General features: G+C 32.7%; 1 protein-coding gene across 1 annotated transcript; it reads right to left on the bottom strand.

Annotated features, from left to right (window-relative positions):
- Window positions 1-416: 416 nt before the first annotated feature.
- LOC127722165 (uncharacterized) lies at window positions 417-23,304 on the bottom strand. Its single transcript, XM_052229037.1, has 15 exons — window positions 23,174-23,304; window positions 22,216-22,276; window positions 19,834-19,894; window positions 18,882-18,959; window positions 17,718-17,807; window positions 16,241-16,357; window positions 14,983-15,112; window positions 12,418-12,672; window positions 10,375-10,923; window positions 9,530-9,636; window positions 5,050-6,312; window positions 3,963-3,996; window positions 2,822-3,099; window positions 2,134-2,161; window positions 417-1,515 (listed from the first exon to the last, which is right to left on the bottom strand). The coding sequence occupies exons 1-15, from the start codon at window positions 23,295-23,297 to the stop codon at window positions 1,235-1,237; spliced, it is 3,456 nt and encodes a 1,151-aa protein (XP_052084997.1). The 5' UTR covers window positions 23,298-23,304; the 3' UTR covers window positions 417-1,234.
- Window positions 23,305-24,629: the final 1,325 nt, after the last annotated feature.

Raw genomic sequence — 24,629 nt, 5'->3', positions numbered from 1 at the left:
TGCAGAACCTAACTATTATAAATTGAAATATTGTTAATTTATTCTCGTCCGGAAACATGCCTTATATATTTGCCATCGGACGTTGAGAAAACAAATATTAGCCAATCAATCATTAATTTAAAACCACTTAGAACGTCTGATTAAGTAGCTGGAACTGGAGGAGCCCTTTTACCTCCGTCATAAGTCCAATGCAATTATATTATAATTGAAAGGCAGAATTTTTATTCCCATAATAAGACTGCTAAATTAAAATCACTTTATCAAACTTTTAGGTGGATGATGAGGGTTTTTTTTAACGACCTTGACTACCCATGAGGGTCTTGTATGTAAGAAAATAATACAGTTTTGAGTATTAAAGGGTCATTTTATTAACTTTCTGGATAAAATTTGATATGCATTATTGACTCAGAAAATCACTCACTATATACATTTTATTATCACATGAAGTTTCAAAGAAATTGATTAATAATCATTGAATGTACTACAAATTCAAGCACTTTTACATAATTTTCATTTTGGTACATGCATGGGTATTAGATTGGTATCCTTTCAACTGGGATTTTATTCCAATTTACTTGTATCAAGAAAATCCTGAACTCTAGCTTATGTATTTTAATAAGATTACTTAAATTCAAATAGTTTTAAGTGACGTGCCATGATTTTTGGCAATCAATAAAGGTTTTTTAGAAAAATTTGAAAGCAAAGGAACTGATTGATAATTAGCTGTCTGCAGTTTGTACTGCTGTTTCCTTTATGAAAGATTAAAGAAAGTGAACAATAATTCCAATCGAAGGAAACGAAATGCGAGTACGCTGAGAGTGATAAACAATAACTATAAAAATTCTTTAAAGCATGTCATGAAAAAAGTGCCAAATTAGAATCAGACTTAAATGCTGCTACATAGTTATCGAATTTAATTATTTTGCCTGAAAGAACTTTTTATAAGGGAACATACATTAACAAGTATTAACTGTTCGCAACATGACACAAATATTATACAAAAACGTAAAGGAAACAATTATTTTTACTGACAGTTGATACTCGGAGTTATATCAGACCAAACAAACTTTATTAAAGTGTCATTTGATACTCGGAGTTATATCAGACCAAACAAACTTTATTAAAGTGTCATTTGATACTCGGAGTTATATCAGACCAAACAAACTTCATTTAAGTGTCATTTGAATGTATTATCAAACAGAATCCATGAATTTTGTGAAACCTTTTATGTGAATCAAAAATGGACACCCTTCAGACAGCTTGCTTTCCCAACTCTAAACAAAGCTTTGACTAAATTTTCAACTGTTGGTTTTGAATGATTCTGTTTCCAACATCGCAAAATTTCCCTTGTTTGATCCAGTAATTTATCTCTGAATTGATGCTGGATATGCTTTATTTCTGAGATATCAAGGCCAAGTTCTATACCAAGTTGTAACGAGCTGTCTCCAATATGATTGGATATATATCTCAGCACTGACATTGATGGTATCTTCTCTAAACAGTCTTTGGGAATACCTGAAAGTTCAATTGAAATAATTTATAATTATTCTCCAATAATCTACATCCATGATTATAAATATACATTAAACGCCATTTTTAATAATGATATTAACAGTACAAATTGTAATGCATACCATGCAAATCGGGCAGCTGCAATCATAATTTGAACAACAGTGATCTTATCAAGTTTGAAGAGAAGTTAACGAATCAAAATCGAAAAGACTACAGGCTGCTTCAAAGAGGTTGACAATTTAATAAGGATATAAATAAGCAATTTTAATTGTGATCTTCATACAATTTGACAACAAACATCAGAAGATAAAACAAGTATTAAGTCTAAGACATTGTTTGCAATTTAATTTTTTTTTATTTCAGATAGTATATGTTGTTTCCTGTCATGTTTTATATCTCCTGAGCCGATAAGACACTGATAGGGAATATGATCCCATATCCCCTGTGAAGCCCGAATAACAAAAACATTATACTGGAGTGTCCTGATTCAGCACTAATTACTATTTTTATCTTTGTTTTCCTTCACATGGTATATGGCCTCATATCCTCTGCTTATTAGCCAATCAAATTGCAGAATTAACCTGGATATTTCACTACATTATAATATGATATATTACTTACCAGAATGTGGATCACTGTCTCTCAAAATCTGAAAGTAATAACTTTCGTTAATAGTTAAAAAAAAAACACATCAATAAATTATGAAACTCCCCACCCCCCACCCCCCAAAAAAAAGTGTATGTGCTATTGAAATAACTAGATACATGTTAAATTGTGTTTGGCTTTTGAATTGATAATTCATAATCAACAGACGAATACCAAGGGAACTTCAAACAATAAAATGTAGCAGTAAATGCATAATTGATGAAAGCTTAACACTAATAGAATTTGGAAGATATCGTTTCCGGTTTATTGTGCGGTTGTATGATGCGGTTCGTGTTACTCAGTCTTTAGTTTTCTACGTTTTGTTTTGTATACTGTTCTCTGCCTTTGCATCGTTTGTTTTTTTTGTTTTTTTTATTTCATTGTCAGTTTGTTTTTCGACTCATGAGTTAGAATATCCCTTTGATATATTTCGCCTCTTTACAATCAAACCTAGACGACCATTTAACCTTGCACTGTTGGGACTAACGAATGAAGTATCATCATTTCTGTAGCCATAGGACATTTTAAGAAGCGTCTTTCTTGCATGTCTTTTTTACATTTCATAGAAAAAACTTATTTCATGTAACATCAGATTATTCTTAAACACTTGATTTAAATAGTTGATTGTCACAATGTTCTAACAATGAAACAATTGATTTATTACCTGACATAGAATGTGTTTGTTGATTTGACAATTTTCAAGTGCTTTTTGCAGTTTTGAAAATGAAGCATCTTTGTTTTCCTCCTTCCATTTGAGAACAGCCATGAATTTCAGATCATTTGGATTTTGATGTTGGAACTGATATTCTAGATTTTCCCATGTATTAACTGTAACCCCTAGGTTAACAATAACATCTCTGCATTTGTATGGTTCTATTTCTGCAACAAGTCTTAGTATATGTTTTTCAAGAGGACATTGCTCTAGTTCGAGTCTTCCAAGACCTAGTGAAAAGAAAATGATCGAATAAATAGAAATTACACAGTGAAAAGAAAATGATCGAATATATAGTAATTTCACAATGCATATCAATTATTGCGATGAACATAATTTCAGAACAGAAATATTATATGCGTGACCATTTTTTAGGCTTTATCAACGCCAATGTACTCTTACACTCATATATTTAATGCTACTTAACTTGTTTTGGGTAGTGGTTTTATTTAATATGAGTTAGGTAATTGTCTCGAATATGTTTAGACAGATAAAACAATTACCAAAAATGTTGAAACCGATTTTAGCTTAAGAAAGGATTCATAAGGTAAATGCTAAATCCCTCATTTATATCAAAAGGATCACTAATTGTTATACATTAGACCACTCAGTCTGTTAATTCATTTATTTCGTGTTACCAATTGTCGTGAATACACAGCATTCTTTACATGAGTCTGACGTTTATGCTTTTGAAACCTGGCATCTTTGATTATTTTTGTTTTCAGATATAATCGAAACTGGCAAGTATGCTTCATATCTAGACATCTTTATTAAAATTGACACCAAGGGTTGACTTTAATCTAAAATTTATGAGAAATTGACGATTTCAGAATTCTTGTTGTCAACTTCCCATTTCTTAGTAGTAGCAGACTCTGTCCCATTGTATGTCGTTTTCATATCTCAATTGATAAGTTAAACAAATGTATTATTATATCATACAGACTAAATTAACAGGTGTGTACGGCTAACGACAAAACTTGTTACTGTGTCACTATCACGAATGTTTTAACCAATACGGTAGGTTTGAATATCATGTCTTCCAATTTAGAATATAATTTTTACGACAAAGTGTCATAAAGATAAATGTTCTTACCTTCACAATTTTCTTCACATTTTTCACAGGAAACCTAAAAATATATTTACTTTTAATATTCGTTCATATAACATGTACATAAGGTCGCGAGTAATTTTAATCTTTACCCTTTGATGAACAATTTACATCTTCGTATGCATACATGTTCACTGACGTATTATGTTGGCGTTTGTTTTTGTTGCACGTCAGTGTTCCTGTTGTTCCTTTGTTTTCCTTTTATAGTTGATATGTTTCCCTCAGTTTTAGTTTGTAACCCGGATATGTTTTCTCTCAATCGATTTATGACTTTTAAACGCCGGTATACTACTGTTGCCTTTATGTATACTTCACATTAGTAACCTATCATTAATTTGGATCGTACAAGATCACACATACCGGTTTCGGCACATTTAAAATGCTTTCGAATCTAGTTGCTTAAGCAGCTGTTTTATAAAGCAGATGGATAATGTGTGTAACAAATAATTAAATAAAATGATATTTAATAAAAATGAAGTTTAAAAAATACTTCATTAGTTTTTTTTTGCATATTTAGGTGTGAAATTTAATATTACTGACAAGATAATAAAGTATGACCAATACGACTTCGCACGCAAAGTCGTACACAGTATACACCCTACTTAATTGACATTAACGAAATTTTCTTGTTATTTGAAACTCATAATATGTCAAGGTATCACAAGACAGTAAGTGATGGTTTGCTGTTGCTGAAAATCGTATACACTAAACGTTAAAAAGTAAAATTACACTCACTTATAAATTTTAACTTGACATGAATTATAAAAAAGATTATTCTTTTAAACTTGAAAAAAATCAAAAGTTAGACTATATCAACCATCGTAACGAATGAAAAGCAACTGTCATATGCCTTACTGTACTTTGTTGCAATGAATTTACTGCAGTACACGTACCTAGTTTGTATTGTCTTTACTGCCAGGATCAACTAAGAAATTTGTTATGTTACTTTCGCCTGTTCAAGATTAAGTATTATTTATGATACAATAAATATGGAAAACTGATAAATCGATAAAAGTCTATGGTTGTTTGGAGGGTATGCATTTAAACCAGATACTATTCAGATACTCCTTACCTTTTCAGCAAACCACATGGAAAGTTGTTTCACCTCGTGAGGTGTGCCATGTGGACAAACCCATGTACATCTTCCTGTAGTTGGCATATCCCTATGTGGAAAAAAGCACACGGATTTGCGGAAAAGACTTTCACAGATTACTCCGAAATCTATTTCAAATGGCGTTGAGTATTTTGCATTTGGATCTCCATCCTCTGACAACAGGGAATAGAATTCTGATATCCGATGCACAGCAGCCGTAAGACATTCTTGAACAGAAGAAGCTAACGTTGGTACGATATGTGCAACATCTTCAGTATGAATGAGCAAAACAACGATTCTTTTGCCTTTTACCTGGACTGCTACATCATGGTTCTCGTCGACCTCAACAACTGCAAGGTTGGAAAACGCCATGCTTGACCCTTTATAGGTTTTTACTTCCCACATAGTAACCAACGAGGCAAGAAAACGATAGATCAATGCAGGAGGTATCACCTCTTCAACAAATCTGTAGGCCATGATGATTGAATTCTTAGAGCTGCATCTTCTTGTCATATATTTTGTGTTATCATGCTTTCGTATCATACAAGGCACAAGGAAATAACAAGAAACTAGTGGTGAGTGATAGTCATCTTCTGTGAGATTTTGTGGAGGAACAAGTATGTCCAGGTACACTAAAATGTTTATCATAAATTCTCTATACGGTACTATCTGTTTGAATGCTTCCTGGTTCCATAAGGCATACATGTCCATCCTTTCTATTCTACCAGTGTCCTGCAAAGACCGGAAGATCTTTACCATTTTTTCTTCTTTTGGCCAAAACTGCTTGTCTGTTATAATTGATCTCAGAACTTCGATCAGGAAAACAGGATTAATGATGATATAGTCACGAAGGTTGACCTCATCAAAGAAAAGCAACTTGCCAAGTGAATGTTGGACTTTCAGGAAGGTGTCTAGCTGCTTCTCTGACAACACTATTGATTCATTTTTGGTGTTGAGATCCTGTAACTGCTGTTTGGAGATGATATGTTTGCCGAGTTCCACCTGTTCAGCTATCTGTAACTCTAATGGAACCCATGCGGTTGGCATTTCTTCGCCCCATCTAGGGTGATCAGAGGCTCTTTCAATCAGACGTTGACGAAGAAGATCTATTTCTGGGTCGTTGATATCGGTGGCGTTTATGAAAATCAGAGGCTTGTATTCCAAATGAGGAAGACCTGCGTGTGATTTGAACAGTTGATAAAGTGATTCAATCAACTTCTCTCGGCACGATTCAATTTTATCCTGCAATGTAAGAATCTATTTATAGACTTTGCTTTTGAAATTTAAGGTTGATCGTGACATTTGAACTGCATGGATGTAATGACTAAAATTATCTATAAATACGAGGTCTGTTTTTAATAAAAGGTTTAAACGTTCGATATAGTATTATTGCCTATCTTTACCGTATCTATAAACTAAATACTAGTAATGTGATTAAACTCTAGACATAGACACATTGAAATCAGTTCAATGAATGAATACAGTTTGTATAAAGTCGATATTATGTCATGAAGATATATATTAAAATAGCCCATGTTTTTAACAACAAGCTGTGACTGATTTCTTTATCTTGATCAATGGAACCAACAATTTCTTTTAAAATTCATTTACAGAAGGGCTTTGCATTTAAAAAAAAAACGAAAAGATACCGAGGCGAAACCCATTAGTCGAAACAGATCAAATCATGACCAAAGGTAAAACGACGAAGAGACATAATGTTGTACGTTTGTTTTTTCTACATTGGCTAGAGGTATAGGGGGAGGGTTGAGATCTCAAAAAACATGTTTAACTCCGCCGCATTTTTGCGCCTGTCCCAAGTCAGGAGCCTCTGACCTTTGTTAGTCTTGTATCATTTTTAATTTTAGTTTCTTGTGTATAATATGGAGTTTAGTATGACGTCCGTTATCACTGAACTAGTATACATATTTGTTTAGGGGCCAGCTGAAGGACGCCTCCGGGTGCGGGAGTTTCTCGCTGCATTGAAGACCCATTGGTGGCTTTCGGCTGTTGTCTGCTCTATGGTCGGGTTGTTTTCTCTTTGACACATTCCCCATTTCCATTCTCAATTTTATAATCCACAAAACACCATAAAAAAAACAACACTTTGTTATTTTCATTCGTTCATGGGCTGTTATGGATTTACCTTAATCAGGAACGTTCAAAGCCGAATATTTGAAATCCACGAAAGTATAAGAAACAGTTGAAAAGCTACATGACCAAATGAACATAAAAAATATAGCCAAATTCATCTACGGTCAACTTTGTCTGAGGGAGTTGAAACCTTAGTTTACTAATAATTTATCAATTTATAAGGTAAGGTTTGTTATAAATCATGACAGTACTGAAAAACTGACTAATGAACTGATGATATCCTCGGGGACTGATATTTAACCAGCAGCAGTATCGACCCAGTGCTGTAAAAAAAATATATAGAAACAACACTTTATAAATGTTATATGTCCGAAGCGCTTTCCTGGCTTAACCATAATAAGGAATGCTCAAAGCCGAATATTTGAAAGCCAAGAATGTATAAAACAGAAACGTGTTGCTTAGTCTTTAGTTTTCTATGTTGTGTCATCTGTACTATTATTTGTCTGTTTGTCGTTTTATTTTTGGCCATGGCGTTGTCAGTTTGTTTTCGATATATGAGTTTGACTGTCCCTCTGGTATCTTTCGTCCCTCTTTTCTTGAAGAGCTACATGACCAAAAAGAACCTTAAAATACCAGTAATAGCCAAATCCATCTATTGTCAACTTTGCCTGAGGGAATTGAAACCTTTTGAAACCATAAAAAAACCAATGATGCATAAACAATAAATCCAATTAAATCCGGGTGGTGCATTGGAAGAGTCGGTGGTTCATCCTCCTATAGTGACACTCATTATGTTACTCCGTTATTGATAAATGTCTGGTGTTCATGCATCACGCTATACATGATTGGTTTAATGTGTTTGTCAGCCATTTCCAAATTTATAAAGCATCTGTGTATGTAAATTATTTAACCCATACATGACCAAATATCTTAATTGTTTATGAAAACAGAAGCTATAGATAGTACCATTATCAAAATAATATGTATAAAACGCAGATTTTGACAAATATAGAAGTACATTTTGATAGTATGAGGCAAATGTTGAAATTAAAATTGCAATATTCAAATATACAAGTTATTCAAAACATTCAAAGTCAATTCACATGACTGAAGCTGCAGGGCCAAATAACCTCCATGGAAACGAAAAATGTCATGATCATACAACTGCATATCAAATACCTCTTGCTTACCATAAGTGCTTTCCGTTAAACTAACCTAATCCCAAACTTAAACTGTAAACTATACAAACGTTTCAAATTCAATAAACCATGATGAAGTGATGGTGCCATGGAAATGAGACTTGAAAATGTTAATACAACTGCGAACCAAATATCCTTGACTTAACATTAGGGGTTTAAATTTAAATGAACTATCAGTAATCACAAACTTTAACATGTAACTATGCAAAACATTCAGTCAACAGACACTGACTGAGGGGGTGGGGCTAAATGATCACAATGGAAATGAAATATGCTAATGCTTCTACAATTACAAGTAAAATATCATTGACCTAACACTAATGTTTCTCTTTTAACTGACCTAATACATGTAAAAGAGCGGTGAAAGATACCAAATGGATATTCAAACTCATAAGTAGAAAACAAACTGAAAATGCCATGGCAAAAAACCACAACCGACGAAAAGACAAACAGTACACAAAAAACAACATAGAAACCTTAGGACTAAGCAACACGAACCCCACCAAAAGCCTATGATCTCAGGTGCTCCGGAATTGTAAGCAGATCCTGCTCCACATGTGACACCCGTGGTGTTGCTCGTGTAAGTACAAATCCTGTGTTAAGTCTAATTCGGTAGGTCACATTCGAGGAAAATAGGACGGGATTGAGGTTATGACAACTGGTACATATCCGTCGTCATCTGTGAAACAGATATTCCATATCGATCAACCAACTTGTGATGGCGTCCGTAAGATTTGCGAAGGAATGATTTCAACTTCTCCCCGTGGAACTCTTGGTTTAATATCTTTTTTGTAAGCAGCGACCCTCTTTTAAGAAAATAATGATAGGAAATGCAATTCTATGCAATAGTTTTAAAGTCATTAGGCCATAATTGAAGGGGAAGGGCCAAAACTATCAATGGAAATGAGATGTGCCAATGCTTATATACCGTCAAGCCAAATATCATAGACCTTTCAACAGTGGTTCCCCATAAACTCATCTAATCATAAACTAATACAATGTTGACGCAGCTGGAAATAGAACGCTTAAGTCTCAAGGCGAGACAAAAATTAGGGGGTAAACTAAGGTGCTCCGGAAATATATGACGTATGTCAAGCATCTATTGAATTTACTTTGACACATGCATATTATGTTTACTGGATAAGAGAAAACTATAAGATTTGTTCTACCTTTTGAATTCTATCTTTATGCGTTGCAACCAACAAAATTCGAGGAAATCCTTCAATGCTCTTCTTGCAGTAAGTCAATATTGAATTCACCCAATGTACTAAGTAAACTGAAATCGAAATATTTACTGATATACAAAACGTTCGTATAAATATACGGAGATATTAGCTGAAGGTGAATGAGACAGCAATCTAAAAACATTATAAAACAATGAAACTGATACCATATGTCAAAGATTTCTCAGAATTATAATTTTAAATGCAGTGATATATCATATAGTCACATACCTTTTCAAAATGTATGCCTATACCAAGACGTCATAAAAACTTTACAGGACTGTCTTAAACCTTTTTTACAATATTATTTTGGTCTACAATTTGAATAATTGTTAAACATAATCATGTTTTGACATTTCATATTCTGCTGTATATTATGCATATAAACAGAATTTTGTTTTTCTTAAAATCTACTGCAAATGACAGAATTCCATCTTTAGTGTAATTGTGCATGCTTGATGCTTAGTATATCCGGTTAACTCCTCATACAGTTTCCAAAGAAAACTTTAATATGTGGGGTATTATACCATGTGATCAGGATTTTAATTTTCCTTTTTTTTTGTTAGATTGTAATATTAACAGAACCATGGTGTATCGCAAGTGTCTTTCGCACACAGCCATCTCCTAATTGTGCTTGAGCATTATTGTTTACTTAATCCAATGTTTGTAGGACTATTTTCAAGCATGCAAAGGGAGCATCATCTTTGTCAAGTTATTTTAATATTTCAGTCAGACAAGATTAAAATGTTCTTAATTGATATGAAATGCAAGGCAAACTTATGTATGTGTACCTGCTGCCGATGGCTCCCGATGGCTAGCTATTGAGGAATCATACTCTAAGCGAAGACTATGACAAGCATTAAACATCAACACAAATATTCCACGACTAGTTATAAAGAGCTGATGTGTCATGTAGAATTCCTTCTGACCACCAAAATCCCAGATATCAAAAAAGACTATATTCTGCTTGTACTTTCCTTCTTTAATTGCTTTGAAGATAAGATGTTTCAATTTTCGTTGCGGGATATTGCTTGACAATAAGTTCCGGAATTGTAGTTGTTTGTTTGGCACGTCATATGACGTCGTTTTTACAGATTCCGGTGAAACTGACGATTTTGCATATCTCTCATCTATTACAGGAATTTCTGAAGACGGTTGTATTGTTTGGGATTCTTTCGGTTTATCGTTAGCAATATGCATTTCTTTTTCTACCTTGTAACATATAGGCTGTTCAGTAGACTCAACCGAATTTAAACATTGTTCTCCAGCCTGCATTCCTTCCCTATCTTGCTTCTGCAATGACATTAGCATTCCGGCAACAATATCCAAATTCGTACTGCCTGTTACAAAACATTAAACAATATTAGTATATGTTAGAGGGCGTTGCGAGACTTCTTTGACATGCAGAGAGGTTTATACTCCCTCTATAGGAGGGATTGGATTTAGCGTATCCGCTCTAACCGAGGGTGGCTACGTATTTAAACACCGCGCAAAGCCAAATATACCACATCTTTAGCATGTTTTCCATTACCGGTTTGAAGAAGTCTAAGTTATTTATATCTATACTCTAGTTTGACAGAAGACGACAACACATGTCAAATAATAGCAAAAGATCGCATATTCTATGGGGCAAGGAGAGCTAAAACAAACATTTAATCGACCCGGGTAAATATCGTTGAATATAAAAGAGCGAATGAATTAGTGTATTTCTGTCGGACAATATAGTATTTTTTCAATACCTACAAAGTTTCTCCATTTACCAAGATTGTTATGAATATGTAAAAAAAGTATTAACAAAATTACCGGACTCCAAGGTAAATTCAAACAAGGGGAGTCGATAAAAACTGACAAAATAAAACGTTAGAAATTATCGTCCAACGGAGCGAATTGGAAACAACGGTCATATTCCTGGAAAATGGTGGGTTTAATCAGGTGTTATAGCTGATTAAACATCCCAATTATATGACAGTTGCTTATAGTTCCGACATATTGACAAAATTGGGTAAGCAACCCAATGTGACATTATAGTTAAATGTGACAGTTAATGGAATCCAGCAGCCAAAACCGTGTAAACAAACATTACAGACATACATTACAACTGATTAAAACATTCATACAAACTTTCCAAAAGAGCTAACAAAGACGCCAACAAAACATTAATTGTAGTTGATTGTAAATCAGACAAAGACTCCAACAAAAAAAAAAGTTTGGGTACTTACAGTTATATAGTAGTCATACGACAGAAATAAACATGATAACAAAAACAAAAATTCAGGGAAAAATGTCAAGTAATTTAAAAGATACACAACTCCAGCATCTAGAATCTATAATTCAAGACCATCTTGCATCATTTGTGAAGTAGACATTGGATATTTATCTATTAGGTCGTTGTACTTTCAAATAAACTTTTTGAGAAAAAGTTCGAGACGTTCTTTAGCAAAACCCTGACGCATTTCTTTTTAGACACTGTTGACATTGAATATCGTATGAGTTGAGAAGTATACTACATACGCAGATGAAGTTAGCATATTGCTGCTAAGGTGAGGAATATTTATAATTTCAAAATTAAAATCGTTTCGTTTATCACAGATCAAAGTAAAGAGACATTGTGAGATGACCATTATAGTAAAATTCTAGGTATATGTCTATAAATGAGGCGAAGGAAGCTGTACCTGTGGTTTCCTTAATCTCTAGTTCAGGAGGATATATTAATGGCAGCTAATTAGAAAAAGTTTGGATTGTTAATGGAAAGAGCATCATCAATATACTTGTATGCGGAATTAAATGAAATAATTGTGATACTTAAACTTTTCACTCAACACAACACAACAAACCTTGAGGCAAACAAAGCCATTTCTTGTCATCGAGATTCATTCCAGCCTTTCCTATGTGAATCCAAATTCCATCCGTAGCTCCACGCTGTTTTGGAAATTCCTCACCTATAAGGACCTTCGCTAGCGTAGTCTTTCCTACAAAAAACTGCCCAACGAGAAATATTCTGTTCCCATAGCAACGATATGTTCCAAGCTTCATTATTTCTTGTAAATCTTCAGTTGTTTCTAGCCCCAGCAACTCCAACTCATCATTTACTGTAATGGGTTGATAAATATGATTTAACTGTTAAATAACAATTTTGTAACTTGGGCAACCTCGCAATTTTTGCATATGCCTGTCTGAAGTAAGGAACCTCGTATCGGGTTCCGGTTTTGTCGTTTTGGGATTTGATGTTGATGGATGAAAGATTATGTATGTTCTCTGTTAAAATCTGATTTTTTTCACAATTATTTATTGTTTGACTCATTGTATAATGTATTTATCAGATTTTCACATCAGTAGACTTCTGCTTCGTCTTATTCATATTTGGTGTACATTTTCTCAAAACTGTGTTTTCAAAACTTTGCTTGTTAGAAAAGAAATCATAAAACATAAATTACCATTTTTTATATTTTTTTTTATCTTTCTTTATACCTACTTATATTTGAAAAGTAGATGTGCCCACTTATTCATGTTATTAGTGTGCCAAAAAGCTTGTACATGTATAATCTTCCAAATTATGTTGAAGATTATATTTTCATTAATGATAACAAAATGACCTATAAACAGAAATCAAAACAATCATCAGAACGTGTAGTAAACAGATGCCACCAAAACAAAAAACTAAATATATTGCAATTCATTCAAATATAATTCATTCACTACTAGCATCATTTCATTAATTAAGTATCAGGAATAATTCATTAATCATAGGTCTTGTAAAAAAAAAGGTTAAAAAATGGACGTTCCCCAATTATATCATCATCTTTATATTTCCAAACAAGTACTGAATAAAAGGAAGCAAATTTTCAAGCATCACAGCTGGTCCTATATGCATATACTGTGATGTGTTTGCAAGTGTTGTACTTTATAAAATTCCGACAGTTCCATGTAATTATTGTTTACATCGTTCTCTATACAATTTTGCAATTATAATTTTGAAAAAGTCGATGGTCAAAACATATGGTAATCTGTAACATTCCTTATGTACAAATGATGTATTCAATGTATAATTCTAATTTTTTTTTAAATATATATATTTTATATATTGTGTTTTTTGAATTCTGAAATACACTATGTGATTAACCTCAACGTAAGGAATAAACAAGTCTTCATAATTTAAGAACCGGTATTTTCCAAATACAATGTCATTATGTGTCACGGAATTGGATGTTATAATTTGAATCTCAAAGGAAAAAGCTTTCTTTTGCAGCTGTGATTCTAATGCTGATGGTTACCAGGATAGTTTGAAAATATGACTTCCCCCCTGGTTTTTGGTAGGGTTTGTGTTGCTCAGTTTTAAGTTTTCCATATAGGGTTTTGCAAACTAGTGTTTATATTTGGGTCGTTTTTTTCGGAATGAGTTACGATTTTTTATTATCCATTTGGTATCTTCTGTCTCGATTTACATCCATCAAACATAGCAATAGCTATAAATAGGGAATAATAGATCTAATATTTTAACTAGGAAATTATCAAATCAAAGCAAGTACAACAAAAACAATTGCTCAAAATGAACATTGTTTTTAATGTAAAATGTCTTGAGTAAAGTTGAAAATCATTTAAAGTTTGCTATTCATATATGTTTTACAAATCAAGATATTGTTAATAATTTTTTTTTTGTATATATATATATGGCACAGATGATGTATTCATGCAATCGTTTATTTTATAATCATTATCATGTTTATTTTATGTGCTCTTTAATATATTCATATTCATAAGTTCATCAGACTTTTCATATGGCATTGACCTGACCTGACCTGACATGACCTGACCTGACATGACCTGCCCTGCCATTATGTGTAGGTTTATATGTGTACTAACATTTATATGCACGAGTAGTTTTGTATGCATTCAACGGGTAGAGTTGAAATTCTGAGAGTACTTACATACATGTATCACTATTACTCTTAGTTCAGTAGATGATGTATACGGTCGTTTGGGAATAATATCCACGGCTGTTGTTTTTGCAGGTATTTATGATTCTATAATGTGGTTCGAACAATTTTATTCAAATCTGAATTTTTAGTTAGTGGTTTTATTTGTGGTCTGGTTATGTCGTCCATATTTTTTATATCCTTCTTGAAATTGTATTTGCTGATGTTTAATTAATAAAACCTGCTATTTATGAATGTTGTCGTGTTTTTTCAGAGAAATGACTTCACCCATTACTACACTTAGCAGTTTTACAACCGTTTCGCATACCCCAAGAGTATATGGTCCATTTTAAACTGCGACATCTAAATGCTATATACGTTTGCCTAGAAATTTCTAAAAATGTAAGAAATGCTATTCAATACTACATGCCTTCTGATAGAGCAACATATTAACAATATTTATATTGCAAAATCAATGATATAAACCTTCCTTTACTGTTTGCTGGTTTGCTGTCCCTGAAATGTGTGGACTTCGGGTTAAATTTGATTGCTTTCTTAACTTCACTGGATTAAATCTTGATTTTTTGTTTGCTTTCCTAGCTCGATCTCTTGATTCCTGCACATAAACATTAATGAAAACTATAGACAAACGACGTAAATTGCCACAACATAGTTCCAATGAAATACTAAGAAAAATTTGTACATGTTCTTGTAACACTAAAGATGTTAATGAAGTAGACATTTTAGAAACTATGATTTAAGCTTTTATAGTTAATTACTTGAGATTAACTAGTTCAGTTGCTTGAATGTCTGCTGAATCAAAAAAGAATCACTGTGGTGATAAAGAGAATGTTCTTGATTAGAATAGATTAGTATTGATTTAATATATTTTTAAACGTTCATCTTTAAATGGTATTTGAATATTTTATCCTATATAATTATAATATGAGAAAAAATATTCTGAAATGTAGAAATACAATCTTCTTTAATTTTGCAATTCTGTCGGTGTGTTCTGCCAGTCATTGATGTCGAAGAAAACTGTTTTTCACTGTGTGGTAGTGGTCAAAAACCCTCTATCTCATTGAATTTAATAATATTAACATGCTTAGTCATCGATACATGTTTTTTATTAGTTGTTATTGGTTTTGAACTAGCTGTCAGTAACTTCTAAAAGTTTTTAGTAGCTTTGAACGGTTTGGGTTGTAGCGTTCCTGGTAATCCAGAAAAGCTCTTCAGAAACACGAAATATATAGTGTTATTTTCATTTACAAGCTCCAGGTTAGTACCATTGGTGGTGTTAATCCATGATTGGTTTCATAAGCTCAGTAATCAGTGCGTCAGTACTCACATTTTTTGTAACATTCATTTTTAGAATTACTCGTTGTTAATTTTTAAAAAAAATAAGAAGCTAAGATATAACTACCTCATACAAAGTATCGTACTGTTATGTCGATTGTTGTCATATATTTCCTAACGTGTTGACGTTTTTTTTAAACCCCTGTTTTTAAATTTTGGGGTTGTAGCGTTCTTGGTGAAGGTAACTTCAGAAAAGTGCTCCGGACTTCTTTGAAACACAAAAAAATAAAACAAGAACGGACGTCTCCATGTATCAAGTGTGGAAGGACGACCATGGTAAGAATTAGAATAGAATGTAATTTACACCATATAAAAACCACAGTTACAATATATAAGCTAGCACGATATGGTCAGATGATATAATAACAATACATTTGATCGTACATACCATCTCTTGTTTTAGTCTTCGTTTTATATCTTCCGCTAAGGAACAAAAAACGTCTTCAACGTTTTCTCCTGTAAATGCACTGGCTTCCATATATTTCATATTATGTTTGTCTGCAAACTAAATAAAAAAAAAAGACAAACGAGTTGAAATGAATCGTTACCAGTTAATTATATATGTACAATGCGCTCATTCTTAATTGTTTCTATCAAATCTCATTTGCATACTTTTGCAATATAGACTAAAAACTGCAAAACAAGACACAATATGGAAGTCTAATTATTATATCAGTACACTAGAAAATATTTTGAAATTGTTTGTATATGTTAAACAAGTGTATGTTGTATAAGTGTAATGTCTGTAATATGTTCTATTATTATACCTCAGAGTTTTATTTTCTTTATCAAATCATACACGAATAAATTTACTATTTTGATGAAATTGTCTGAAAGACTATTTACCTGACTAAATGTTTCAAAAACTATTCACGGGTATTGGAAGCAGACATTTTCCCATACCTTCTGTATAAAAAAACTCTTATTTACTGGCTATTAGGACATTAGCAAGTTAATTGTCCCTCTTTACACAACTATTTCTTTCCACCTCGCTTCGGGAATTAGTTAGAGTCTCCGGGACAATAAACTTTTTATTAACCTCATAGCCAGAAAAAGGGGTATACCACCACATGCTTTTGCGGTTTTTGTTTGTTAAAACAAATTCAGTTTTTTCTAGATGAAATATTAATAATATGGATTTGATGGATATTAAATGATATGTCAAATTTAAATTTAAATGTAGCAGTCGTTTACAAAAGGATTTGCACTACACGCATGAATGAAGGAAAAACAGACACAAGACAATCAGTTATCATGTCGACGAAGAACAACAATACCATGGGAAAACACGAAATACAAAGAAAACACAAATAACCGCCTACAAAACAATACATAGTAACATGAGTAAGTTATTAAGTAAAGACTGAGCAACACGAACCCAACCAAACACAGTATATGACAGACTATGAGATGTTACATCAATTCAATAGCAATCCAACAAAATGTAATGAGAGGCGAAAGATACCAACGGGACATTCAAACTAATAAGTCGAAAACAAACTGGCGTACTATGACCTATAATGGTTTACTTTTATAAATTTTGACTTGGATGGAGAGTTGTCTCATTGGCACTCATACCACATCTTCTTATATCTATTGACAACGCAATGGCAAAAAACAAACAGAAAAACGAACAATAGACAGTATACAAAAAACAACATAGAAAACTAAAAACCGGGCAACACGAACCGGGGTGATCTAAGGCAAGGCATCTAGTAGTCGCATACTGTATATTATTATTTTCTATTGCGAATAACAAGTGCATAACTACATACAATGTACTTCTTCTTCATATTCCTCTTAAAATCAGTTTAATTGATTTATTAATAGACGGATTTTTTTATGAAAATATTTATTAACATTACCTCTTGGGCATCCTCCTGTAGAACTGCTCGGTTATGTCTAAGATCACATTTTAACCCTACGAATACTCTGTTTACTTCTTTATTACAATTCTGAAAAAAGAAAACATTCTATTTAACTTTTTGTATTGGAGAAAAGTACCTCGAAAGGATTTAAAAAGAAATTTTCACCAAATATACACTTAGATACATACATTTAATACTAAATTATTGACAGTTCGTCCCACATTCTGTCATATTTCATTCAAGAAAGAATATAATAGGGGAGGCCATCTGCCTTTTTTACTTTTACCAGGATTGTTATTGATGACGATCTAGACAGTGTAAACACGATTTTCAGTCGGCCTTTTGGAATTGTTAATGACTCAGATATGTTATCTGTTCTTCAAGAGGAAGAAGACCGGCGGAATATACCAAAGGGATATTCAAACGTAAAATCGGACAAACTCTAACAACATCATGGCACAAAATGTCACAAAAGACTGTTGATTTAGTTACCAACAGATGAGAACATGTCATACAATGTTATTGTATTTGCCAACATCACTTCTAAGACAAACGGTTGATTTATTACAAATTTAATGTGTATCTTTTTTCGGGAAAACCAAGATTTGACTTTGGCAAACAAATATGGTGACCTAGAACCCCTGTCCAAAATAAAACATTTGCAGAAGGAGTACCCTTTGCGTAATCCGGGGTGTAAGACTACGCAATCCCATCCGACCGAAATTGGGGAGTTTAATAAAAAGGAAAGATTGCAATAAGTTCTTAAAGGGGTGCCGTTGTTGACGTATTACAAGGTAAGAGTATAGCCTTACTAAAAAAGCCCTCTTCTTCTGTGGCAGTCAAAACTAACTGCCCTACATCCTGTTAAATCAACCTTGGAATTTAGTTTGATATGTTTTTGTCTTTAATATGCCTCAAATATTGGTCTCTCAGTAATAAGCACAAAATTAATCAATCAAACAATAAATCGATAACTTATCATCCGATTTTTACACGTAACTACAATCGGCAGCGAATGTTACAAAAATTAATATATATGGTTCCAAAACCTTACTGTATTGTACGTGTACAGGCTTGAGATCAAAATGGCAGTTTAAGACTAAACACATTTACTTGTGAAAGTACACTTTGTAATTGTTAAAAGTATACGATCATACATACTTGATTGATAATTGGAATCATCTCACTTGCACTCAGGAAGGATTTTTGGCTTTGAATGTCATAGGTCAATATAATGCCCTACAAATAAAAAATAGCAAGATTAAAATTAATTTATAACATATGTCGAAGCATGTTAATTTCATCAGCGTAAACATGTTTGAATTTATAAATATAACAAGAAAAATATAAAATAAAATAACAATGTAAATCTTGTTGGTCATATTAAATCGTGTGTCGACGAAATTTACTCTATTTGTTTCTCTAACATTGTAATATTTTTATTTTTCACATAAGACAAAGTTATGTTTTTTTATACTTCAATCATGTCTCGTAATATACAGTTACATCTTTGGTGTCTTCGATGATTTTCTCGACCAATCAGAGATCGATCTGCTATCGTTGTTCATTTAACTTTTTCTTTAAATTAACACTTTAAGCTACGCCTCTACCAAACCATCCTTGAATGTTAGATGCCAACAATTCTAATGCCTTGTAAAAACGGACATTTCATACTTTAACAATAAGAACATTAACGGTATATATCTTACTTCATCAGATGCACATTTTGACAATCAATGTCTTAAAAATGAGGCTCGAGGCAGATATATTTGAAATTCTGAAAACTAATACAAACATTGTTGACAACCGTAAGATGACATGAAGTTGCTTACTTGGACTTCATTTTATAACTGGTGGATAGCCTTTGGCCAAAATATGGCTTAGAAATGAAAATAACACTTCCTAGATTTCGTGCGACCGAACCGAAGAGCTTTTCTGAGGTTATCTTCATGAGGAACGCAACAACCCCAATGATTTGAAGTCCAGGGATTTACAAAACCATAGAAACGTTATTATAATGAGCTTTATGACCAAAAGGGCCGAACAATAGCAAAATTTATCTAAGGTCAACTTTGCCAGATAACGTACTTTGTTCAAAAGCAATAAATCTTACCTCGGCACCAAAAAGATACACTGGCAATAACGACCGGGTTTCCCCTAAGCTGTTTGTATCCCTATGAAAAGAATTATCTCAGAATATATTAAAAAGTAAAATAACAAAAATACCGAACTCAAAAGAAAATTCAAAACGGAAAGTCCCTTATCAAATGGGAAAATCAAAAGCTCAAACACATCAAACGATTGGAAAACAACTGTCATATTCCTGATTTGGTACAGGCATTTCCTGATGTAAAAATGGTGGATTAAACCTTGTTTTATAGCTAGCTAAACCTCTGCCTTGTATGACAGTAGACATTGTATAATTAATTGTTCAAAGATTTTTCGACGATTGAATGTTTGCGGTATGTTAGCATTATTAAAGCCATAGTGTTGTAAACAATCAATCAAACTATATATATACTGTTTCTTTGACTATATAGTCATCAATTGATAACAAGAAATCTGACATACTAGTAAGAAAAACGACAATATAGTCATCAATTAATAACAAGACATCTGACATACTAGTAAGAAAAACTGGACAATTATAAACATATAATTATTTACATGCATGCAAAATAATATAGCATAATTCCAAATTATCTAAAAAAATTAATGCCTCAAAATTGTTAGTAGAAACAAAATAGAAATAATGCGAGTACTACATGTTGAACAACAATAAGGTGTTGTAAATATTGACAAACGGTGTGGTAAATTATTTAGTTGAAACTTGCATGTGTACTTTAATTGCGAGTCAGACCACTATCTGAAAATTTATTGTGACGTCATGAATGAAAACTCTTTTTGTTTTGTGTTACCTCAACTTTAAAATGCACATAAATGGAAATCTTAAATAAAAATAAAAAAATAAATAAAACAAAAAGTCCAAATAAGGCCTTTATCGCTCCTTGCGCTTTGATATACAATTCATTATGACCTATTATCGTTCCTTCAGACACGGGTATATTTTCTCGACTTGCATACTCCATTCTTAGATAAAAACATACAACGTATGTATACAAGATGACTGGACCATCATTGATGTAGTAACATTATTTTCAAACTGTTGGTACACGTATGTCCTTTCATCGTGGATCGTTTCGTCTACAAATTTCTTGTTGTCGAAATACTTTTGTCCGCTGGGATAGGGTCTGCCCGCTGTATAAAAGTGGTTTATATATTTTTTGTTTATGCAGATCTTTCTGTCGGGGTCCGTGATTTGGTCTTACAGCATTATTGGGAAAAACTTCAATTTGTTTTCTAAATCATAATCAAGTCTACATTCAGTTCTCTTTTATCAGTGTCCGAAATGTCTTTTTTTCTCTCCACCATACATGTTGATAGAAAACCAGGCTTGTTCTTTTCAAACGTTGCAATGTTCCGGAAATTCAACACTCAATTTTACGGTCACCATCACGAATCGGTTGTTCGATACGATTTGCCGGTGTCTCAATTCATTAGCGACATGTTTCTTTAGGTCTTGGACCCTAGAAAGCAGTATAGTCGTCTGATTTGTAATATTATCGATTGTGTTCTATTGTCATTAGTGACATTTTTACTTGGTGTGAATTTGCATGGCAGGTGATGAATGCATAAGCAGGAAACTCTAGCCCTGTTGACACACCGGGTCACGCTTATTTTGAAGGTCATGCGATTCCCTAGTGATTTACTTTAAGTTTGTTCTTATGCAATATAATTCTCCTGGTTCAAAAGTTTTATCTCCAAAGCTGAACATAGATAGTTTTGCAACAGAACAATAATAATGAAAGTAATGAAAGTTTATCTTCTATGAATTTACCTAGTAGTCAGCACTTCTGTGTCGACATGAATTATCATTGATATGGTCATAATTATAAACTAACTGTTTACAAAACTTTGAATTTTCGAAATACTAAGGCTTTTCTAAATGTACCTCAGGAGTAGATTACCTTAGCTGTATTTGGCAAAACTTTTAGGAATTTTGGGTCCTTAATGCTCTTCAACTATGTACTTTATTGGGGCTTTTTAACCTTTTTTTATTCGAGCGTCACTGATGAGTCTTTAGTAGATGAAACGCGCGTCTGGCATACAAAATTTCAAATCCTGGTATCTATGATGATTTTATTTACTGCATTTTTGGAAGTATATGTAATGCCAGTTATTTTCATTTTGATTGATGCGTAAACTCGATCTTTTATCTTCACCTAGAAAATTTTACGGAAAGTTAGAGTTTATTCAGTCAGTTTGTTTATATGCTTCAATAACTGTTTCAAAATAAGGACTATTAAGTGCTTGTAAACGCACAACTATTTTTCAAATTTTGAAATGTAAAATCGTTTGATTTTGTATTCATGTGGTTCTTTTAAATGGTCATTCTTTCTCATCTCAACGGATACACGTATCAAAGGTTACCTACCATATGTTAAGCATCACTTTAGTTTTATCTACAGATATAGACTTTTCATAATAACCACAACCTGCAATAAAATTCAAAATATCTTAAAAGGGTTTTGCCAAACGATGACCATCTGTGGATGTTAACCATAGAATTTATCAACACTTTTGTAAAGTGAACTGAAGTTTGCAGTAAATTATTGAACGGATTAAATGGTTGATTTATGATAATTGCAAACCATTCAAAAGACAGATTACTGGTCAGTGTTGGAGTCGAGTCCAAATAACACCAATCAACTATCAATTCAACCTTTTATAGATTCGCACGTCCATATTACGTATAAAAATATAAATTAATGATTTTCGTTTTTAATGGGTTCGTCGAATTATCCGTGTCGAGGAAATGATAAATTAGTCTTTCCAAAATAAGGTATTTTAAAACGTTAGAAAAGAATCAATTTAATATATACTAACCGACAAAAGAAACAAATTTCTGCAGTCATAAACATCAATTTCCGTGTAAAGGAATATTTTTTAAAATTTAGTTTTGACATTTTCAACCAAAAAACGCAACAAATTGTGAAAATTCTCGTGTTTTTATTCACATGAAAACAAGGTTAATGACTTCGATGTTCAGTCTCTCGATCGATTTTATTTTCTAATGACCTGCAGTTTGACTAATCCTCGACTTGATTTTTGACTTTATTTACTGAAATCCTGAATGTCGCCAAAAAAAAGAACAATAAAATTTCTGTATAAACCCGTGCATTAATTTTGAATCAAGGTTATGTTAAAATATACTACAATTTTAAAAAGTATTTAGCAAAAACAAGATATTATCAAACTACTGTATATTGGAATGAGGAGTGCGTTACATGTATTGGGTTGTTAGTATAGTAAACTATATTTAAAATTATAGAAAAGAAACGATTAACGAATTCGCAGTCTCCACAGCAATGTTTACATAAAATATACCATACCTATTGTATGACCTAATAACTTGTAGGTGTTGGCGGCGAATCTGTAAATAAAAACTGACTTTCCCGTAGCGGGTTCTCCTGCTATCACTATGATGTTAAAACTGAAGTCTTTACTTTCCGCCATGATTACATTTATCCTACACAGGATGTACAACTTTATTACATCGGATGTTAAATGACCGTGACATTGTACATGTGAACATTTGTCGGAGTCATACTTGTTTACATTTTCTAAAAAGCAAAATAACAAAAATACCAAAATCCAAGGAAAATTCAAAACGAAAAGTCCCTTATCAAATAACAAAATCAAAAGCTCAAACACATCAAACGAATGGAAAACAACTGTGATATTACTGACTTGGTACAGGCATTTCCTAATGTAGAAAATGGTGGATTGTAATGTCCTTTAACATTAGCCTCCTGTTTATATGATTCAAACGTATTGCAGTGGTACATATATAGGTTACCAAACTTTTAACAAGTGCAAAACCATCCACTTTTAAAAAATTAATACTACTTCTATATAAGTCTGTGTCTCTAGTCTTACTGAATATATGACATTTCTTAAACGATTAGATCTTTTAACGTTGATTTAAGTCATATATATTTTTATGAACACGGGGGTATGCATGTGCTAATAACGATGAAGAGCGTGGCATTCTGATGGCAACTTCCTTGTATTTAGGAAGATGCCTGCTACTAGATAAAACAAATCAAGGTAGGCATTACAACCAAACTTAACGCACTAGTAAAACACTACAGTAACTACATAATATCACACAAAAGAAAGCTCGCAGATCAATCTGCATTAGATAAACGGTATAGACTAAAACACTCTTTTACCAATTTCTACAAATATGAAATGTTGGTCATAGTAGTTTAATTGTTATTAGGGATGTCAACGAGTACTCGAGTATTCGAGTATCGTTCGGTAGTACCGAGTATCGAATACCAAAACGATACTCGACTAATCGGTTTTCTGTTAGAATATTACTGTCTTCTTTATATAAAATTGATCTTCTTGAGAACCTCTTTTCGGAAATTAAATAGGCATCACTGATTAATCATACTAGTAAATAAAATACATTTTGATTCGAATGCTTGTGCTAAATTGTCATCTAAAATAAAATGCCTCCGAAAATACGTGGGCTATACCTAGGATAACACTTTGAACTAAACATGTCTTAGCCATTCCGTCACATCGGTACCGTCAGAGCAAATATTTTCGTCTGCAAGACTGTTACCTGTTATCTTTTGTAATTCCCATCTCTATCAGGAGAACCTGAAGTTCATCCAGTAAAATTTTTTCTCTATATTTACAGTCTGTTTCCAGTCACTATACAGACTGTAATTTACAAAGTTGCAAAACCGACTGTCACCAATAATAGTTGACAAGAAAATGTTTCTAAATAAAGTAAATTCGTTGCATCCTCTGGTGACTCTCAGTGAATAGTTA

The sequence above is a fragment of the Mytilus californianus genome, unplaced genomic scaffold (genome assembly GCF_021869535.1).
Source record: "Mytilus californianus isolate M0D057914Y unplaced genomic scaffold, xbMytCali1.0.p SCAF_12, whole genome shotgun sequence".
Lineage (NCBI taxonomy): Eukaryota > Metazoa > Mollusca > Bivalvia > Mytilida > Mytilidae > Mytilus > Mytilus californianus.
The sequence above is the reverse complement of the archived record's forward strand: the minus strand, read 5'-3'. Positions and strand labels throughout refer to the sequence as shown.